Source organism: Rhineura floridana, chromosome 6 (genome assembly GCF_030035675.1).
Source record: "Rhineura floridana isolate rRhiFlo1 chromosome 6, rRhiFlo1.hap2, whole genome shotgun sequence".
Lineage (NCBI taxonomy): Eukaryota > Metazoa > Chordata > Lepidosauria > Squamata > Rhineuridae > Rhineura > Rhineura floridana.
Genome location: NC_084485.1, coordinates 71,700,053 through 71,720,100, shown reverse-complemented (window position 1 = coordinate 71,720,100; position 20,048 = coordinate 71,700,053). Strand labels below are relative to the sequence as shown.

The window sequence follows — 20,048 nt, the reverse complement described above, 5'->3', positions numbered from 1 at the left end:
CTGCAGATACCAACTTACCAGGCGGTCCATTCTGCATAACATAAGAAGCAGACCTTTAATGTTGTGGCAGCTATCCTTTGGAATACCCTCCCTTTAAATATATTAGAGAGACACTATCTCTTTTATCTTTTCAGTACCTACTGAAGACCTTCCTCTTTCAACAAGCCTTTTAAGTAGAGACCTTATCCCAGTCTGTGTTGGAATTACCTTTTGAGGTGTTTTTAAAGTTTTTTTAAAAGGTATTAAAGATGTTTTATTTTTTTAAATGTTCTTAAAATGTTTTTAGTGTTTTGTCCTTTGTTTGCTGCCCTGAACTCCTTCTGGGAGGAAAGGCAGGATAGAAGTTTAATAAATAAATGCTTTTGCCTGGCTGGTACGTGAACCATGATCAAGTGTTTTGCTTGCATGAAGAGGTGTGTGTATATGTAACACTCTGACTCGTGTGGGCTGAATTGAAGCCTACATATGGGTAAGTGTCACAGGGTCTCCTAATCCTGATCCATCTGCCTGTTGCCCGGAGTTCTCTTCACAGCTGAGCAATTCCCTACACTGTTGTGGTAAATGACTGCCTCCTGTCGTCTCCGGTCTATGGAACTGAGAAGTGGGGACGTGTCCCTGGGGAAATGCTTATGCGTCCTTAGTACCTGGTCTGAAGGGCGAGCAAGAAGATGGTCTGAGAGTGAGACAGAAAGAGTGGTTTACAAAATCCCTGCAATACAGTACACTGTTCATATTGCTAGTTAAGAAGTGGGGCTCTGCAGCCAAAAATTATCCATGTAAAACTGTTGCAGCAAATCAACCTACCCACATGCCTTCCTCAGGACCTCCGCCAGGCTCCAGTGCTCAGCTGCAACCAGAAGCCTTGCGTCCACGCTTGAGTTGCATGCAGACGTGTTAGGCTTTGAAATAAAAACTCCCTCCAATAACACACACACACACACACACACACACACACACACACAGGCTGCCTCAAAGCACCCCCTCCCCCCAAGAAAGAGACGCAGGTTAGAAAGAACAAAGCCGAGCGTCTTTGCTACGGTGGACAAGATGCCGCCCAATCACAACTCCACTAAGGCTGCAATCCAGTACACACTTACCTGGGAGTAAATTCCATTTAATCCAATGGACTTCCGAGTAAACATTATCGGATTGCAGCCTAAAATCCTGAATTTCTCCATTGATTGTAATGGGCAGCGCTCACTTCCGGCTAGGGGAAAAAGAACTATTAAATCGGAAATCAGTCCTCCTTCTCGGTCACATTATTACAAGACTAGTTAAAAAGCAATTCCATGCTTGCTCAGTAGGCGCTTAGACCTCAATGGGTCTTACTATGAGATAACTACGTACAGAATTGCAACCTTTAATTTTTTTCTTCATACAGAGATTTCTGCCCAGTACTTCTAGTGCCTACTCAACACTCAGCAGTTTACAATAATTTAAAATCACGAAATCATAAATTTAATTTACACATACATTACAATCAAACAAAGGGCAGACACCACAGCACCTTTAAAACAGCAGGCAAAAGTGTGCCGAAATGAAAACGCAGAGCTTGGAAAAGTTACTTTTTTAAAACTACAACTCCCATCAGCCCCAGCCAGCATGGCCACTGGATTGGGCTGATGGGAGTTGTAGTTCAAAAAAAGTAACTTTTCCAAGCTCTGTTAAATGCTTTTGCTGCTAACCTGTGACTGCGCCTGCAGCGCCTCAGCTGTAAGCCCTGTTCCTCATTGCGTTACGTGTGGAGGACAGTGGAGTGCATTGCCATTTGAGGGACAATTTTTCAAATGGTTATAAAACAGCAATTCATAAATAAATTTCGCTCACGATATAAGGACTGTTAGAAAGAGAATTAGCTCTTTTGGGGGGATAATAGCAAGGATTTCTCCATTGTTTTCAATGGGTTGTTCTCATCGTCGTCTCGATGGAGAAAAAAAAAGAAACAGGGTCTAAACTTCCAGTGATTCACAGCAAAGTTAATTACTCTATATTTTCTTATCTCCTAGGGGTATGACAAGCTTGCTGGCTCCGCCTATCTTCAACCTGATTGGAAGTCGTCTCTGCGGGAAAAATAGAGCGGGGAAAGGAAGATGAAAAGTCAAGGGCGGATTGAGCGAACGCTTGCGTGTTTTCAAAAGAAGCGGTTCGACTGAGGTGAGCGAGGAACGCCCGCCCGAAGAGAACTGCGTCTGGGCTAGACCAGTACAGTAGTAGTTGCTGTGTAGTTCGAGCCTTTCTCAGTTTCCTTATAACTTAATTCTGCTGTATTCAGTGGGTGCATTGCCAGGTGAAGTATGCATCAAATTGCAACCTTACAGTGTGATCCTGTGAGTATCTGCTCTGAAGTAAGCCCCACTGAGTGCAGTGGGCCTCAGTCCCAAGTAGGTATGTATATGCTTACACAGAAGTAAGGCTTGCTGTGTTCAGTGGAGCTCACTTTCAAGAAAATGCTTATAGAACTCGGCTTATTCTTCCGTTGGATGTTAGGGAAAGAGAATCTTAGACCTCCTCTGTTGTGAGGCTTTTCTCACTCTGACAACAAAGGAAAAATGCAGTTTAAAATACTGTGCTAGTTTCTGTATTAATCAGTTGACTTGTTTTCCCCCATTGCTGCCACTCAGGCTACAGCAGGAAAAGAACTATCATGCAGAAAGAATTGCATGACAAGACTTTTGGTCTCAAACAGATAACTTCACTGTTTTGAGTGAATGTGCTGAGAGGCAAACATTTTGGGTAGGTTGGTTCATTAACAGCTGTGCAGTCTTTATGGTAAGTCCCATGGCTCTTCGAAAGATTAAGGAAACTGTCAAACCCCTAATCTCCAGAATGGATTTGTCTTGAGGAGTCACAGCTTTTCACTGAATGTTTGACAAAGACAAGTACTTGGGGAAATACCTTGTAGCTAAGGATTCACTGAGCCAGAATTTCACCCTGGGAATGAATATATGTGTGTGCGTGCGTGTATATTTATGTGTGTGTAAAATGCTCATTTCGTTTTCCTTTTGTATCATGTCTATTAGATCATCTATCTATCTTGTCTTGTACGTGCAGTGCTTAGAAAATTTTAAGTGTTTAGTAGATGAAATTGGAACATGGCAAAACTTGCTATTCCATGGATCCCTCTATTGTGGTGCATGCGGTTTACACCTGCTACTTGTGATATGGAAAGTATTATTATTATTTTTTATAAAGCACTTAACATTTTCTAAGTGCTGTATGGAGATTAAAGTATGAGCTATTGATTGTAACAGAGATAGTTGCCTTAAGGCTAGGGCTAGACTAGGTGACTGTTGGGTTCATTCCTGCTCTATGGTTGATTTGTTTTATATACTTTATTTCGTATTCATTTGAATTTGATCAACAGTGCGGTCAACATGGATAGTCCATCTGTTCCTTGGTTGCAGCGATTTGATAAATCTTCTCATCTTCTCCTCTGTGCGTTGATGTCTGGGCATTGGGGAGCCCTGGCTGCCTTCCGAACTCTTCAACGTTCCTTACCTGGGGAAGAACCAAGACAGGGCTTCAGCTGGCAGAGCTTCACAGAGAATCTGTGTTCTCAAGAGCCTGTGCTCAAAGGGCCTGAGAAGACCCTCACCTTGTGAGTTGCTCAAATCTCTCATTAAAAAGCCTGAGGTAGTGTCTTTATATGCTAGAATTATTTCAGTCTTAAGAACCTCAGTTATGCAATATTTGACACATTCTTTAGTGATGATATAGTGGGTTGTGGAAGTTGCTCAGAACCAAATGAGATTGTGTTGAAGTGTATATACCTTTCCTGTTGATTTTAGTAGGCAATCTGGGTTGTGAAAGATGGCAGAATTGATCCTTTGAGCATGAATGAAAGTTTTGTTTTTAGAAATCATCCTTTGTGCTTAGATGAAAATCTTGGATTGTGTCAGAGAATAAGTATTATTTGCTGATAATAGTGCTTATAATGTGTTGTGTTGAAATTCCATTTTCTTTTCTTGCATTAATGGCCTCTTAGTAGCTTGATCTCAGGTCAAATTCTGGATCCCAGTGCTTCTGGATATCCAGAAGTAACAACCTGAACTTCCTTTTAAAATTCTGTACTGTGTTAGACAAGGTCATATCTATGCTTGGACCCTGTCTGCCCTTTATGTAGTTAAAGGCCTTCAGCTGGCTTTTGCGGCTAGAACTACATATTAGGAAGATACAGGACTGCTGCTGAAAATGGCATTGTCGTATCAGGTTTTTGCTTGGGTTCTCCCTCTGAAATGTGGGAGAGGAGCCATAGCTCAGTAGTAGAGCACAGTCTTGTTGGCGGTTCTTGCGTGACACAGCATACATTACTTTGGAGTTAAGTTGAGCAAGAAACTTCTCAGATGCATTAGATCAGGTTAAGAGTCTTTATTAAGACATTAGGGCCAACAGGCTTAAGAGTAAATACATGTAGAGTTTCTTCAGTCACCCCCCCTTCTGGTACATCTCTCTCCAAAGGTACACAGAAGACAACCTCTCAGTTCAGAGGCAATATACAGAAGACACAACTTACAGACTCTGTTAGAACTTTCCCAGTTGCTATCTCACGTTACCATGACAACCGCTGGCCTTGGATGTCTGCGCTCTCTCAGGCCAGGAGATAACAGTTACTTCTCCAAACTTGCAGGCTTTATGGAAAACAACTAGAGACAGTAATGCCTATGGGTCAACAGCCCAACAAGTCTTTCCATACAGAAGATCTTGAGTTCAATCTGTAGTGTCCCCAGTTAAAAAAAAAAGTTTGAAAGCAGGGCTGGGAAAGCTCTCTTCCTGACACCTTGGAGAGGTGCTGTTAGTCAGAGTAAACAGCACAGGGGTAGATGAAACAATGGTTAACTTTAGCTTAGTATAAGGCAACTCCTTATGTTCATATAACATTGTATGTCATGATGTCCTAATGTTGTATCTGGTTCCTCCACTTCCCCTGGTGGCAGAAAAGCACACAACACCAGAACATGATGGAAAGTGGCTACTTCTCTGGGCATCTACTGTGAGGAAGGGTGGGATGTAAATCTAATAAATAAATACATGTTGGCAAAAAGGACTATTCAATATAAAGGAAAGTATTTTTAGGCCACCTTTTAGAGCAGGGCTGGGGAACCTGTGGCTTTCCAGATATTGTAGGTCTATAACTCACCATTGCTGACCATTGGCCATGCTGGCTGGGGCTGATGAGATTTGAAGTCTAGCATCATCTAGAGGGCCACAGGTTTTCCACCCCTGTTCGAGGGCCGAGTCCTTATAAGGCAGCTTCCATCATATGAATATAAAATGCCATCCTTTACAACAGAATAATAATAAACTGCATAAGACAACACTGGGAGTTAATAGCAATAAAACAGCAATAGCAGTAAATAACATTCAACCCATTCAGCATTCATTAATGTTCCTGAAGTATAGTTCCTGAGGTATGTTGCACATTGAGCTGTACTTACTGTTGCTGTGTGTGTTTGTGTTGCTTAATTTCGTTTAAAGCAGCACAACAGCAAGCAGAGAGTAACAGCAGATGTTGAAATGGGGGTGTCCCAGTGTGTGTGCGCGTTTACCTAAGAAAGCAGGCTTTTACCCTGCATTGAAATCACTGAGACTTAAGACTTAGTAAAATAAGAAAAGCTAGTTTATTTATACAAATACATAGAGATAGAAAGGCAAACCTAGTTCTAACTAACTAACTAAGGTTGGAGGTGTAACACCCAGGTGCGGGAGTTAGCCCCATGCTAGGAGAGAGAGCAGAGAAAAAGGATGTCTCCTCTCTTCCGGACAGTCGGAGAAGAAAAGGAGTGAAAAGGGCAGGAGGAGGAGGGGCAGGTAAGCTTCCCTAAAGACGTAACAGTCTAGCGACAGAAGGAAGTCAGTCAGAGCATCAGAGGTAAAGGTAAACAAGCCTATCCATCTGGAGGACCCTAGCTCTATCTTCCCTCTGGAACATAAACAAAAGAACAAAACAGGAGTTGCTCTTGCCCCACTTCCAACACTTACTATGTTACAATAGAGTTAGCATTTAACTTGGTCATGATCAAGGAAAATTATTCTTCCTTTCCTTCTTTTATATGTTTATTTCAGAAAACCACTACTGCTGCTGCTTCCCGTGTTGTGTCAAAGAAACCTCTTTTCCTTGCTGCTTACAGTACAGTCTACTGTGCCCAAAGAGTGCCTCCGCCATCTACTTTACGCCTCTAGACAGGATCCCAGCCCAGACCTATGGGTGCAGAGATTGAGGGATTTACTAGAAGTGGGGGTGCAAGAGAATAGCTCTTTGATGCCAGTCCCGCTATCAGATTCATGTCAGCAGCAGCTGAAAGATCTTTGCCAGAAAGTTATGGCTCCTAGTTGCAGTAAACCTGGTTTAGAAAGAAAACTACATTGGTATGTTAAACAGGTAGATCCCTGCATAGTGCAGTCTGGAGATGGTCCTGATTCTGTGTCTCAGATTAGGAAAAACAAGAAAGTAGCAGGGGAACCTTTGAGTCCTGATGAAGAGGTGCCTGGGAAGACGTCCCGACTGGAAGTTGAACTGAATACAGAACTTGCTGGACCACGTGCTCTGCAGCAGGGAGATGATGGAGCTAACACAAGGGATGAACTCATGATTGAGGTTTCTGGAAATGAAGATGTTCATAATCTAAGCAATGATGTATATCAAAGCCCCCCAAAGGAGAAAGCAGAAGAAACTAAAACTGTCAATCAGAGTCCCCAACAGGTCACTGCTGCAGAGGTCCCTGATTATATCAAGGTATGAAAAATTCAGATTCTCTTACTTTTTTTTGTGAACTAGGAGCGCAAGGGAGGCCTCTCTATTTATGCTTGCTAGGCAATATTGGCCCTCTGGCTGCAAAATAATCCACTGAACAGCTGGAGCATGTTCTACAATTACAGAATGTGAGTTGTAATCTTTAGGAAAATGTTAGACAGAGTAGATTGTGCAGTCAAGGCATCTTTTACCTTAGTTTATGGAAATATGGAGCAGGATTGGAAAAATATTTCATTTTTTGGTGAGATCTTCCAACCCATGATAAACTTATGGGTTCTTTGGTGACAACTATCTGCCTCTTCTATGTGTTTGAAGAGAAATTACTACCTGAATCTTTTGTGGGTCTTGAGAAGCTGCATTGTGAACAAGATTAGCAAGTCCAAACAGACAGCAAAGTGAGCAGAATGTGTCAAACTCAAGGGAATGTGAGGGCAAGTCCTTGAGGGGATGAAGGTCCATACTCCCCTATGTTTAATGTCCGTGCCATATTGACAGTTTCTCCGAGTTGGTGTCTTCTAGATGTTTTGGACTGCAACTCTCACAGTGGCTGGGGCTCATGGGAGTTTTTGTCCAAACTATCTGGAAGGCAACAACTTGGGGAAGCCTGCTATATTACTTTGGGGCTCCTTTGATACCTCAGTTTTCAGACAGTCCATCAGAAATGTCTGAAGAAAGCCTGCAATCTGTGTTTAATGCTTATGGATTACCAGAAAAAAAGAGCAGCCATTTTGATATGTTACTTTCCAATGGGGAGTTCCTTACAAATAAGACAAGAGGTGAAAGGGAAACAGCAGCAATCCCAACTGCTTTTGTGTCTTCTGTTACTCTGAAACATTTAAATGCTTGACAGACGGCTGTGATGCGTCCTTCCCTGGCTCTCCCTGTCAGGTTCCTACCTGCTCGTAGTTACTGCCTGTCTCTAGGCACCACCAGGGACTCCACCAGTCCGGACCGCACTCTCTTATGGTTTACCTATCCGCTCTAGCACAGATCTCAACAGATCCCCCTGCTAGGCAACCACCAGTAACGTCCCAATACTAGTATTCCCAGAGACTCTGAATACTGGTATTGTTATTCTCTTCACCGCTGCCACCATTTGTTACAGTTCCCCTTCAGCCTTGGTCATTACCTTACCCTCCCTTCTGGTCTGTGAAACCCCAGCCAAGGATCAGGCCTTTGGTAAACCAAATTAAGTATTTATTACAGATAACAAAGCTAACAAGATTAACAAGATTTCTTCTTAAGGCACATAAGCATATGGTTTTACTCAATACTAATCCGAACTCCACCTCCCTCCTGGTAAACAACTCTCTAAACCCCACCAAGCAACCCACTCATTCTCTTCTCCCCCCCCCCCGATTCCACTCTCACTCTTCCTTTTATACATTCAGCCATTTTAAACACTCAGCCAATCATCTCGCATTCTACTGCCCATTCACTCCCCCTCCTCTTTCACTCCACTTACCATGTATCTTCTAAAACAACAACACTTACCATATATACATTAATATAGGAACATCACAACGGCTTCGTTTCAGACTCCTTATTTCAGAGTAATTTGTGAAATTTAACTGGTTTTTCTTCTGTATTTTAGGATCACGTACCAAAACTTAAAGAGCTTTTAGAGATGCAGTTTGATGTAAGTATTTGTTACTGCATTTCCACTTGGGGCAGATGCTCTGGCAGTTTTACTCAAACATCTCTTGAAGAAAGTTCTATTCAGTTGGAGCAATTTTATTTCAAGAGGAGGCATATTTACATCCTCTCATTCTACCTTAAAAACACAAAGTGGCATAATGCCTGCACAAAACATCTTCTATTCTCTAAAACATTTTCTGTTTCTCTCCTTTGACTTTTAGCATTCTGATGGGACAGCTCCTCCTGAGCTACAAGTATTTAACAAGTGTACTCCAAGCCAGGTTAGTAGGGTAAAAAGAATGTAAGTAGTTAACAGCTGAGTTGTAAGCATCTAAGAAAGTTAATTAACTAAGACTGCAATCCAATACACACTTACCTAGGAGTAAGTACCATTGAACCCAATGGAGCTTAGTTTTGAGTAGACACTTATTGGATTGCATCCTAAATAACTCACTTGGTAGGGCTCCATTCCATATCCCCAAACTTCAGGATCTTACCAAAACCAACCAACTAAATCTGTATCCTGTTTAAAGCTAGCCAGGTGGTATTGACATTTCGGAAACAAACCACTTGGTAATGTTTGTGTCCTCTTCCTTTAGTTGGAAAGTCTGTGCTCATTGCTGGAGCTCTCAGAGTGCCCGGAAAATGTACTTCTGCACTTTTGCACTTGGTTAGTGGCGCTCTCACCTGATCTTGGCTATAGTAATGCAGCAGTACTTGCTAAAAAGCTCTTTCTACCTCGGGTAAGTATGTATTATTTATTAATTGCTCTTTTCCAAAATGAAGCTCACAAACTTTAAACACAGACTTGAAAACAACAATAAAAACATATTAAAATGCTCACAAAATACACTAAAAAATGCAACTCATCCCTGCCCGACTAAGAGCAAACAGAAATATTATAAGAATATCAATCGGATGAGGAAGAAGTCCCTTTCCCTTTGGCAGAAACTTCAGTGCTTTATTGATAGGCATATTACCTTAATAATAGTAGAGTCTTCAGCAGCTTTTTCAATGGTGAAAGCTTTCAAGTCCACTAGCCTGAAAGAGGCTTTATAAAAAGAGTTCCTTGTCATAGAATCATAGAGTTGAAAGGGACCTTGGACATCTTCATGCAACATTCTGCTCAATATAAGATTTGCAGTGTAGGATGTAATTAGACATAACATTTAGCTATGGATTTTATTAGGGTATAAAGCTCACATATTTCATGCTCCAGTTCTATGTCATATCAGTAAGAAATTATTTAAAGGTTGTGAAAGAGGGCAGACTAGATGTTACATGGGAGAGGTGTGTAACAGTCTCAACTTTTTGCTTTCCACCTGCTCCTCTATATAGATATTGGGGAAGGGAGATACATATATCCACATCTTTCCTCACCTACAGATCTGAAAAGTATCAGGGGAGGAGGGAATTTGAGTGGGTAAACATCTGGAAGAAAGAGTTAAGCAGCCACCCCACCCTCAGCATTTTCTGATTGCATTTTTTCCTGATTGCAACCGTTCACAGCAACTTTTCACAGTTTTTAAAAAATAAATAAATCAGGAGACTGTTGCACATGTTTGGTGCTAAAGGACATTGCAGTTCCTCTCTGGGTAGCCTGCTATCCACACTCTGCATACGTATTATTTCTTGTTACAAATAAGCATTTCAGTTTAAACATTAATGTTAGCTTTTTAGAGAAATAAAGTAACCAGTTAACTTAAGAACTTAGGATAGATTTAGGTTGCATTCCAATACACACTTACCTGAGAGTAAATCCCATTGAACCCAATGAAACTTACTTCTGAGTAGACATGTATACTTCTGAGTAGACATGTATTGGATTGCAGCCTAAGTCAGGAATAGGAAAGAAATGTATGTATGAGGATTGAAACACTGGAGAAATATGGGGACTTGGGAGACAACTACTGAAACTCATAGAAATGGTTTAAGGAGAAGCGAAGTGGGGGAGAGAACCAACTAGTCAAATGATAGATGAAGGCAGCCTTTAAAATAACATTTTTTCTAAGCTGCTGACATGGGCCGCAAAACCTGAATGTTTTAGTCTCTGCTCTGCCATATTCTGTGTTTGAGAGAGAGCAGGTCATTTAGTAAGTAAGAGGCAAAGCAAACTTAATCCCTAGTCAGGAGTAGCGATGGGCTCAGTTTCTGCAATAATCGGATTAGCCATTGGATTAATTATTATTTCTGATATTCTTTATGTTTGTGGAGAGAATTTTGAAGTAGGAACTCTCCACACGTGGTTTCTGATTCTTCTTTTTTTCTGATTCTTTTTTTAATTTGCTTGGAAATAATAGTGTGAGTGATACTTTTTTTATATACTTTCTATGTAAGCTCTTCAAATGTGTATTCCCTTTCATTGTAAGCTCTTCAAATGTGTATTCCCTTTCATTGATGTCAATGAAGAGTTGATTGTAACTGACAGACAGAAAGCAGCAGGGGGAAATGAGGTGTTGGTTGTAAGCAGCAAGGGGGAAGACACTGACTTATCTTCCTTAATCTGCTCTGCAATGCACTTGAAAAGGAATGTAAACAGGCAATACAGAATTCAGAATAAAGATCAATACCAATGGAGATTTGTGAATAAATAGCAATGATAACATTGATAATTCTCTGCAAAGCAAAAGAAAAAATCAAAGGAGATCGGAAAAATGAAACGATATCAGAGGAAAAAGGAATCAGATCATTAACGACCATTAAAGGGTCACACTTAAAAACAAAATGTAAAAAAGGAGAGGATTCCATCCCTAATCAGGAGAAGCAGGATGGAGTGGAATGGCTTTCAGTCGTAGCATTGGAAGCCCTCTCATTCGTGCCAGCTAGAGTGAAAAGTGGTGGGAATTTTTTGCTCATTTTTGCCACAAGCTGGCATAGCGGATAGGCCCAGGGATCTACAAGGATCTGTATCCAATGGATCTAAAGCTGCCAATGCCCTGCCCTGAAACATCCCATTTTTTGACTTTTCATTGGGAGTAACTTTTCACCCACTAGGACAAAGTCCCCACAGTGGCTGGGAGAGAGATAGCTAAAGGCCATCCTTACTGGGGGGCCCCAGCCATCAACATTGGGGAGGTTAGGATTGCATTCTAAGTAAATGTATTTGGCCATAAAATGTAACAATAGTAACATTGTTATAGTTTATGGCCAAACAAAAGGTACCTGCGAACAGTACCTTTTAAGAAATGACAATTGGAAACCATCCTGAAATATGGGACAGTTATCAGTATTTGGCGTATTCATTGTCCATAATTTGATCATTCTAGATATCAGTTCCACATCCTTCTGTAGAATAGTGGAAACAAAATGCTTCTGCAGAATTCTGCTAGTTCTGCATTTTGAGCTGTTCATCTTATAAGACATACTGACATCTGGTATCGAAGCAACACAACCTGAAAGGGGCATTGGATCATCCTATTAGCCTTTTCTCACTCTTAACTAAAGAGAGCTATAGCTTCCTCTCCAAAGATGGGTTTTGTTGGATTTACCAAAGGTGTATGTATTATACAGCCACAAGAGTGGCTGTATACTATAGTCAGCATGGATTTTTTGCATTCTGCAATGTTAAATCGAAAATCCCCCCCATGCCATTCTGATGCTTCCCATAAGCTCATTTCAAAACAAAACCTTACAAAACCTATAGTCCTGAACTCAGAAACGCTTGCTTAACAACCCTCTACATCAGCCTTTCCCAACCAGTGTGCCTCCAGATGTTGTTGGACCACAACTCCCATCAGCCTCAGCCAGCATTGCCAATGGTCAGGAAGATAGGAGTTGTGGTCCAACAACATCTGGAGGCACACTGGTTGGGAAAGGCTGCTCTAAATTATCATGGCAACACACAAAACAGAGAGAATCGAGAGTTCAAAGTGTAAAAAGAGAGAGAAAAACCAGACCCCTTTTGGACTTCTTTCTTTCAGAGTTCTCATAATTTGTTGAAATTCATTAAAAATCAGCCATGTTCACAGAGTACCTGTAATCCTGTTACTGACCTTGCCCCATACTCTGACCTTCCTCTTCTGCAGTTTAAAAGTTAAAAAAAAATGCCTGACTGATTTTTAATTAATTTAAGAAATTTAGCATTGAGCTCAATGATAAGGCCAGGTATGCTGAGTAAGAACCAACTGTCAGTGTTCTAACAGCCAGATTCATAGCTGTTTGCCTTGGCTAGTTAGGGGCCCACACCCATGCCAGACCTTTATTCCACTTTAGACGGTCATGGCTTCCCCCACAGAATCCTGGGAAGTGTCGTTTGTGAAGGGTGCTGAGAGTTGTTAGGAGACTCCTATTCCCCTGACAGAGCTCCAGGGGCCAGAGTGATTTAACAGTCAGCTCCTCTTCTGGGGATTGTAGCTGTGTGAAGGGAATAGGGCTTCTCCTAGCAACTCTCAGCACCCTTCACAAACAACATTTTCCAGGATTCTTTGGGGAAAGCCATGACTGTCTAAAGTGAAATAATGGTCTGGTGTGGATGTGTCCAGTGACGGCTTTGGTTTAAATTTGGGTGGGAGACTACATGTGCCTGCTGTAGAATAAAAAGATGGGGGAAACCCTGAAAAACGATATTGTTCACAATGTTTTCCTTTTGGAGAGGAAAGGGGCTTTCCTTCTGCCAGTGCCCACCCATCCAATCTCTTCCCCTCCCCTTTCCTGCCCTCCTCCTCCTCTTCCTGCCCCTCCCCGATGTCAGTTGTTTATGGCCAGTCATGCTAGTCTGTCTTTCACTGTGTGGGACCTATACAGCTCTCTGAGATATCGTACTGCTCTACACATTTGTCAAAATGTAAACACAATTTGGGTTGGTCTTTCACAGTCCAATCCACTTCCTGTGTAACTTGGAAGAATTTGGTAACATGTGAAAGACTAACCCAAATTGTGTTTGCATTTTGACAAATTTGTAGGGCAGCACAATATCTCAGAGAGGAGGTCAGGTCTCCTCCTCCCCTGGTGCATTCACTATAGCTGCCCAGTTTCCTTGCTTTTTAAAGTTTGATAGAAATATCTGTTGGCTATAAGTACATTCTTACAAGGTTTTTTGCCTATTAGTGATTTTACCCTTGGTCATAAGACTTCGTATGCAAGGTTGTCGATGGTGTACCCAACCATATTCTCTCTGTGTGCTGTTTCTGGTCTTTAGGTTCTCTTGCTGACTGAGCCACCATCCTGGCCTCTCACAACTGCCCTAATGATGTTCTGCTCCAAATATGCTCGACCAATCTGTTGCACCTTGATTTCTTCCATTATACAGGCTCCAGGGAAAGGTGAGCTTTTTGGCTTTGCTAATAAAAAATACTAATTTGTTTTTCTTGAGGCTGAGTTTATTGTGGAGGCAGGGCCGGTGCCAGGCATGCCCAGGCCCCAGCACACACATGCATGCACACACGCTCCACCTACCTACCTTTCCCTTGGTGAATGCTGCCCGCAATGTGCGCACATGCCTGCCATCAACCAAGATGGGAGCCGAGGCTTCCCTAAGGGGCTGATGCCTCTGCTGCCATCTTGGTTGATGGCATGCATGCATGCTACACGCGCGCATCTCTGCCATCAACCAAGATGGCAGCCGGGACATCAGCCTCTTAGGGAAACCTCAGCCACCATCTTGGTTGATGGCAGTCTTGCGCCTACAGCACAATCAACATTTACATCAAGGGAGAGGTAGGTGGAGCATACAGGTAGGCATTGCGGGCCTGTGCGGCAGTAGAGGGGGTGCCTGGGAGCTCCTTCTCGCGATCCATGGCAGGGTCGGGAGGCGACACTACTGTGGATTGCAGAAGGGAGCGCTACCTACCTACCCTAAGGAGGGGCCCCTCGGGACCCAGAGGCCCTTGGTCATGGCTCAACCTGGCCGCCCTCTAGTGCTGGCCCTGAGTGGTGGCATAAGTCGTTCTCTCTAACAGCAAATTCAGGTGGTTGAGCAGTGGCAGTAGTAGAGGCAAAATGGGACCACTGAGAAACAAGGGGGAGAGGGTATCAGCATGTTTCAATAAATAGAATGTTAAAGGACGGGGCAAAAGCCCAATGAATGCTGACCATACTTAGTGATCGCCAGGAGCCACAGAATGTTGAGTGTCAGTTGGAAAAGAAATATAGAAAAGGGTGGGGAATAAATTGTTCTGCTTGAATTTCTTATAACGGGGGGGGGCACGAGCCCATAGACCTCCAAATGTTACTGGATTCCAACTCCCATAATCTCTTACCATTGGCCATACTGGCTGGGACTGATGGGAGTTGGGAGTCCAACAACATCTGTAGGGCCACAGGGTCCCTATCCCTGGGTTATAGTATCCTAAAAGAAGGCATTGCTGCCTCTCTGGTTGGAACCCTGAACAAAAGCACTCATGTTAGGTACACTGAAACATTTTTTTGCAGGTCTCACTTAAAGGTCTTATAAACTATTTTTTAAAATTTGCCTCTGGTTCTAAGCTAAACCATATTACTTCAGTCTGGTACTTCCTGCTATTTATCAATATAATTTGCAAAATGCTTTGCAATGTTTGTGATCATCTTCACAAGGACCCTAGGATACTAATATCATAGGCCTATGATAAATGTAATAGAGACCTAGGCCTCTATTATCTGAAAGATCACATTATCCCAGATATCAGCATGCTTCAGGTTTTAAGATCCTGAGGAGACACCCTTTTGTGTCCCACCAACATCTGAAGTATATTTGGTGGGAACTCAAGATGGGCCTTCTCAGTGACAGTTCCCAGGTAACCTGCTAACATGAGTCTCATGACCTTCCAGAAGACATAGACATCTTTGTGTCGACAGACCTTTGGCTGGGTTGTAGATTTGCTGAAGTTGGTTTTAACTGGCTGTTTTTTCTGCCTTATGCTTTTTATTTTGTGTTTCATTGTATTTCATCATATTTTATTGTATTGTGTTATTGCTAGCTGCCTTAAGCACAATTTGGTGGAAAAGTGGAATACAAATATAACAATAATAATAATAATAAAATTCTTGTAGATTTTACACTTATCTACATCAGTTCAAGAATATGTAACATTATAATAAATAGACTTATGATCTTGCATAGAAAGCATATCTCTCCCAAATCATCAGAACCATACACAACAAGAACTAGTATATTGAGTTAGGGCTCTGAGTAGGCTGGCACTACAACACTTTTTTTTAAGACTCAAACTACTGGTTTGAGTACAAGACACTTGTGAATTTGTTTTTTTAAAACAATAAGTTTTTAAAACTTTTTTAAGATCTCTTCAAAGCTTTTAAAAATGTTTTTAAAGTTCTTTTGTTTTAATGTATTTTAACATCTTTTTATGATGTTTTGAAGTGTTTTTAGTGCTTTTGTTTGCTGCCCTGGGTAACTGCTGGGAGGAAGGGCGGGATATAAATCAAATAATAAATAAATAAAATCATCAGCCTCTGAAGTTTCTTAAAGAAATTACCAAATAAGAATGTCACCAACTTAACTAAGTCATCCCCTTTCTGGTAATAAAGTTCTTGAATGTTCCTTAAACAATATAAAATGCAAATCTGAGGTATCTTTGCTTTTGCAGGCCTTGAGCAGATGAAGCTGGTGTGCAAACTAATTGAGGAGTGTTTGGACCCAGCATATGTGAAGCTGGTATTCAGGTAAACATTCCTAGTATACAGTGAAATGTAGTATTAGAACTGCATGAAAAAGTAGTTGATTTCCAATCTTGATCAGACTGAAACCTAGTCAGTGTCAAAGTGCTCTAGAATCCTCAGTTGCTATGATCTGACATCTGGGACTGTAATAGGAAGGCTTCTATGCCTCCTTATGAACATAAATTGCAGATTATGCACCTGCTGCATATCACACAATCTCATTTTACTCCCACTTTTTCATTATAAAGTCCCTCTGTGTTATCATATATATAGCGGCACTTTATAACAATGAATAAAATCTAAATCTTTTCTTACTCTTATTTTAAAAAAAATTAAAACAGGGGTGATAGTCTTATGGCTCTTCAGCTTGTTGGATTCCTGCTCCCATCAGCCTAAGCCAACAAGGACAATGGGTAGGAATGCTGGGAGCTGTAGTCCAAATCTAGAGGGCCACAGGCTCCCAAACTTGTATTAAAAGTTGCCAACTTCTTATAAAAGTGTATTTCTTGTACTTTCTTTACTTTTATGTTATCTAGCACTAAGATTAAAGAAATCTGAGTCAATCAGGTGTTTTAATCACTAATCAATGAGTAATCATAAATGTCCATATTATTACAATAATAGCTGTGAAGAAAATTTGTATGCTTTTGTTAGATGGTACACATACACGTCCACAGGTATCATCTTAGAAGCATTTTGTCCTGTGTAAAAGTAAAATGGCGCCCGCCACCTACAGTTTTTAAAAAATCACTTTTGAAACTGTGTTGCTTGGTTCATTAGAAATGCCTTATGAATTTATTAAAATGCTTTTGATCAATTAATTGTTTAAAGGTTGCAGCACTGTTCTCTAACCACTCCTTCATAGAGACCCAAAGTCTTTTCAATGCTGAGACAGTGTTATTAACCAGTTGTGACTATTAACGTATTCATGAGCCAGGGAATAGGCTTAGTGAGTGGCACAAAGTACACCACAAATATAATATTGGTTTTCTGTCTTTTCCTCCTCTAAATTACTTTGCAGTCATATTATAGAGATGCCATGGTCAGAAGATCTCCTCACAGCTGTGCATGCTTTGTTGGGAAGACAGGTGACTATAATATGCATTTAAATCTTCCTGTGCTTCAATATAGAATATGTTTGCTGGATAGCCATGGAGACAACCTTATCTTTTCAGACTTGTCTCTTCAGACTAGTGTGCTGCCAATTCTCTGGTGAGTGCATTTTTGTTCCTTCTCTTGACAGCACGGTGTGTGCCTTGTTGAATGTGGAACATACAAATGGCAGCATCTCAAAAAGTAGCACAAAGCTACTTGTGGTCTGAGTTCCTTTGGTTTGTAAGGAAGCCTCTGCCTGGGCAACTTTCTACTGGCCTGGTGCTAATTTATTCTTCACCAATATGGCTTGTATTGAGAATACCTGAACGATATTGCACACATGGGTAATTAATATTTAGGCTAACTGCTGCCTCTCTTCCTCCTCTTCTGTTCTTTTTAGGTGGAGTTGTCCACAGAGTTCTTCAACATGTTGATCTTAAACCTTTGCCAGATGGCTCAAGAATTTGCCGCATCAATGCATTATGCAAAAGTGGTTCTAACGGTGTTGACCAATTACCAAGGCAGTGTGAGTAATTGCAACAGGAGCTTGAAGAGAAATGGAAAATGGCAACTTAATCTCTTGAATATCTCTATTGATTTATACTATCCCATTGGTGAAATGGATCTGTTTCAGTATATTTGTGTGTAGCATTTCCTTCACTTATTTATTTATTAATTATTAGATTTATATCCTGACCTTCCTCCCAGTAGGAGCCCAGCATAAATTTGGATTACCTTTTGGATTACTGCACAGCATAAACTTGGAATGCCTTTTGAAACTGAGACCCTGATTATCATAGGAAGTGTTGAGCAGTCTCAATTCTGTTGAGATCTGTGGCGGAATACAGGTGCTCCTCTGACCTGATAATGAAGCTTAGATAGTAGGCTGGGTTTCCAATTCTGTATTCTTAGTGTATTGTTCTCAGTATTAAAATTATGGTTGTTTCTCTGTGTGTGTGAGAGAGAGGGAGTCCTTCCAGATTTTCCCTCTTTACTGAATATTGACTGAGTTAGAAGCTTGGTTGGAAAGGCCAGTAGGACACAACTGGCATAGAAAACCTTAAGAAACAGAGACAAAATAGTGAATTCCACTCCCAACCCTATGTTCTCAGAGTATGGCACCACCAGGTGTGACTTTGGTCTTACTAATGCATGGTGAACGTAGCTGTGTATTGTGTTTGATCAATTAATATTCTTTGAATCTGCAAAATTAAGGAAAGAACTCATCTTTTAATGTGCTTCTCGTATGAAATTCCTTAAACTGTATCTTGAAGCAGAGCCCCAAGTGATTGTGAGAATGACCAAAAAATGCCATCTATTGGAAAGCAATGTGTAACTGAGCCCTACAATTAATGTTGAAATAAACCAATAGGCTTTGCCCTTGAGCTTTTGTGTTTACTGTAGACTACCTAGGCAATTGGAGTAGAGGATGAAGGCACAATCAACCTAGGTAAATGTAATGAAGAAGTTATGGGTTTCCACCAGCATGAGCTATGTTTTGTTTTCCTTTTTAGATTACATTGGCCCACCAGCATCGCTTATCTTGTGCTTTGGACCTCAACAAAACAATCTTGAAAAAGTCTCTCCAGGCTGCACTAAAGCGAGTGACTTCAGATAAAAAGTAAACTTGAGTGCATTGAGAAATGCTGGTTTTTTTCAGGATCCAGGTGTCTCCATTGGAAAATGGGTGAAACAGACCTGCCGTCCCAAGACAGGGAGGCCAGGTCTACTGCCAATCAAAATGCATTGGGATTTTTCGGCATCCAGGTCTACCCATCCATCCTGTGTGGAAGAATGCAACTCTTCTTTAATACTGGTAGCCATGAGATGAAGAAAACTGAAGAGGCTGAGGAATCAAATATACCCATGTCTTTTGAACCATTAACTTTTAACTTGATTCTTTATCTATGTGACTTTACAAAAATGCTAGCTAGATGACTTGGTCTGAGCACTTACATGGCTCAGATGGAATATGCATAATTCTCAGATTGCTGTAATTCAGGATTACACATATGTTGTGTGTATTTATAAGCAATATATATTTTTAACTATATTAATAAATGAGGGCATGTATGTAGTGGGTGTAGCAGCTTCCCTGGCATGCCACTGCTGGGGCAAATGGGCATGTTTGCTTCATGAGTTACCCTAAGGATGCATCACTCAGAGTTGCCTAGCATCTCTGATGTGGGGGGGGGGCAGGGACAAGGGACATGCACTCCATGGAGCATAAAAGGAGAGATGGCTGACCAGTTGGGGCAGTTGAGATGAGGAGTAAAGTAGGTAAAAGTTAAGAGGTCTGGAATGGGGGAAAGCCCACAGTAGTAACTGAGAGCCAACCTTGGGAAGATCTAGGCCACTACAGCTCAAAGTTGTGAGGTGATACAGTTAATGGGGAATGTAACTAAATGACAGAAAACAGCAGTTAATGGGTCCAAGCTCAATTTTATTGGTGGTATATATCCCAGTGCTGAAGTGTTAGGTTCCATAAGTTAACGGACCTAATTGTATGGCTGCTAATAAACATGGCATGTTAAAATCAATCCAGTTCAACCAATGTAATTTTTCAGAATTGGGATGGAAAGATGGGACGCCCTAGGTCACAGGACAATACATGGAGCCAATGAATAGAGTATAAAACCAGAAATAAGCAGACTACTTATGAAGAGGGTTCCTGGGGAAGAGGGACTGATTGTTACACCACTCTGGGACTTGTAGCTTTGTGAAGGAAATTGGCGTCTCCTGACAACTGATGGCACTCCTAACAAATTACAGTTCCCAGGATTCTTTGGGAGAAGCCATGACTGTTTAAAGTTGTATGATACTGCTTTTAAATTACAATTACTGTTACATGGCCCCCAAAAGGAATAAATTACCATTATAATTACAATTGTGCTGAAAGGAATTGATTACTTTACAGTTACTCAAAAGTAATCACTACAATTACAGTTAAGTTACTTTAAAAAAAACC

General features: G+C 41.2%; 1 protein-coding gene across 5 annotated transcripts; it reads left to right on the top strand.

Moving 5' to 3' along the window:
• Window positions 1–1,906: 1,906 nt before the first annotated feature.
• Window positions 1,907–19,620, top strand: FANCE (FA complementation group E). 5 transcript variants are annotated; one of them, XM_061632302.1, is made up of 11 exons: window positions 1,913–2,154; window positions 3,365–3,598; window positions 6,064–6,733; window positions 8,346–8,390; window positions 8,611–8,670; window positions 8,989–9,132; window positions 13,527–13,650; window positions 15,913–15,988; window positions 17,007–17,073; window positions 17,481–17,606; window positions 18,595–19,620. In XM_061632302.1, exons 2-11 carry the CDS (start codon window positions 3,375–3,377, stop codon window positions 18,703–18,705), a joined length of 1,647 nt encoding a protein of 548 aa, XP_061488286.1. In that variant the 5' UTR covers window positions 1,913–2,154; window positions 3,365–3,374; the 3' UTR covers window positions 18,706–19,620. The 5 variants fall into 5 exon arrangements, with proteins under 5 accessions (XP_061488290.1, XP_061488286.1, XP_061488288.1 ...); XM_061632304.1 differs by lacking the exon at window positions 1,913–2,154 and adding an exon at window positions 2,161–2,287; XM_061632303.1 differs by lacking the exon at window positions 1,913–2,154 and adding an exon at window positions 2,161–2,385.
• Window positions 19,621–20,048: the final 428 nt, after the last annotated feature.

What these genes read in the sequence shown, in the direction of transcription:
- FANCE (XM_061632302.1), top strand. Translation starts at nt 3,375, where the DNA reads ATGGATAGTCCATCTGTTCCTTGGTTGCAGCGATTTGATAAATCTTCT. An exon ending in AGGTCCCTGATTATATCAAG is followed by an intron (nt 6,734 to 8,345) that starts GTATGAAAAATT and finishes TCTGTATTTTAG; the next exon opens with GATCACGTACCAAAACTTAA. An exon ending in TATACAGGCTCCAGGGAAAG is followed by an intron (nt 13,651 to 15,912) that starts GTGAGCTTTTTG and finishes TTGCTTTTGCAG; the next exon opens with GCCTTGAGCAGATGAAGCTG.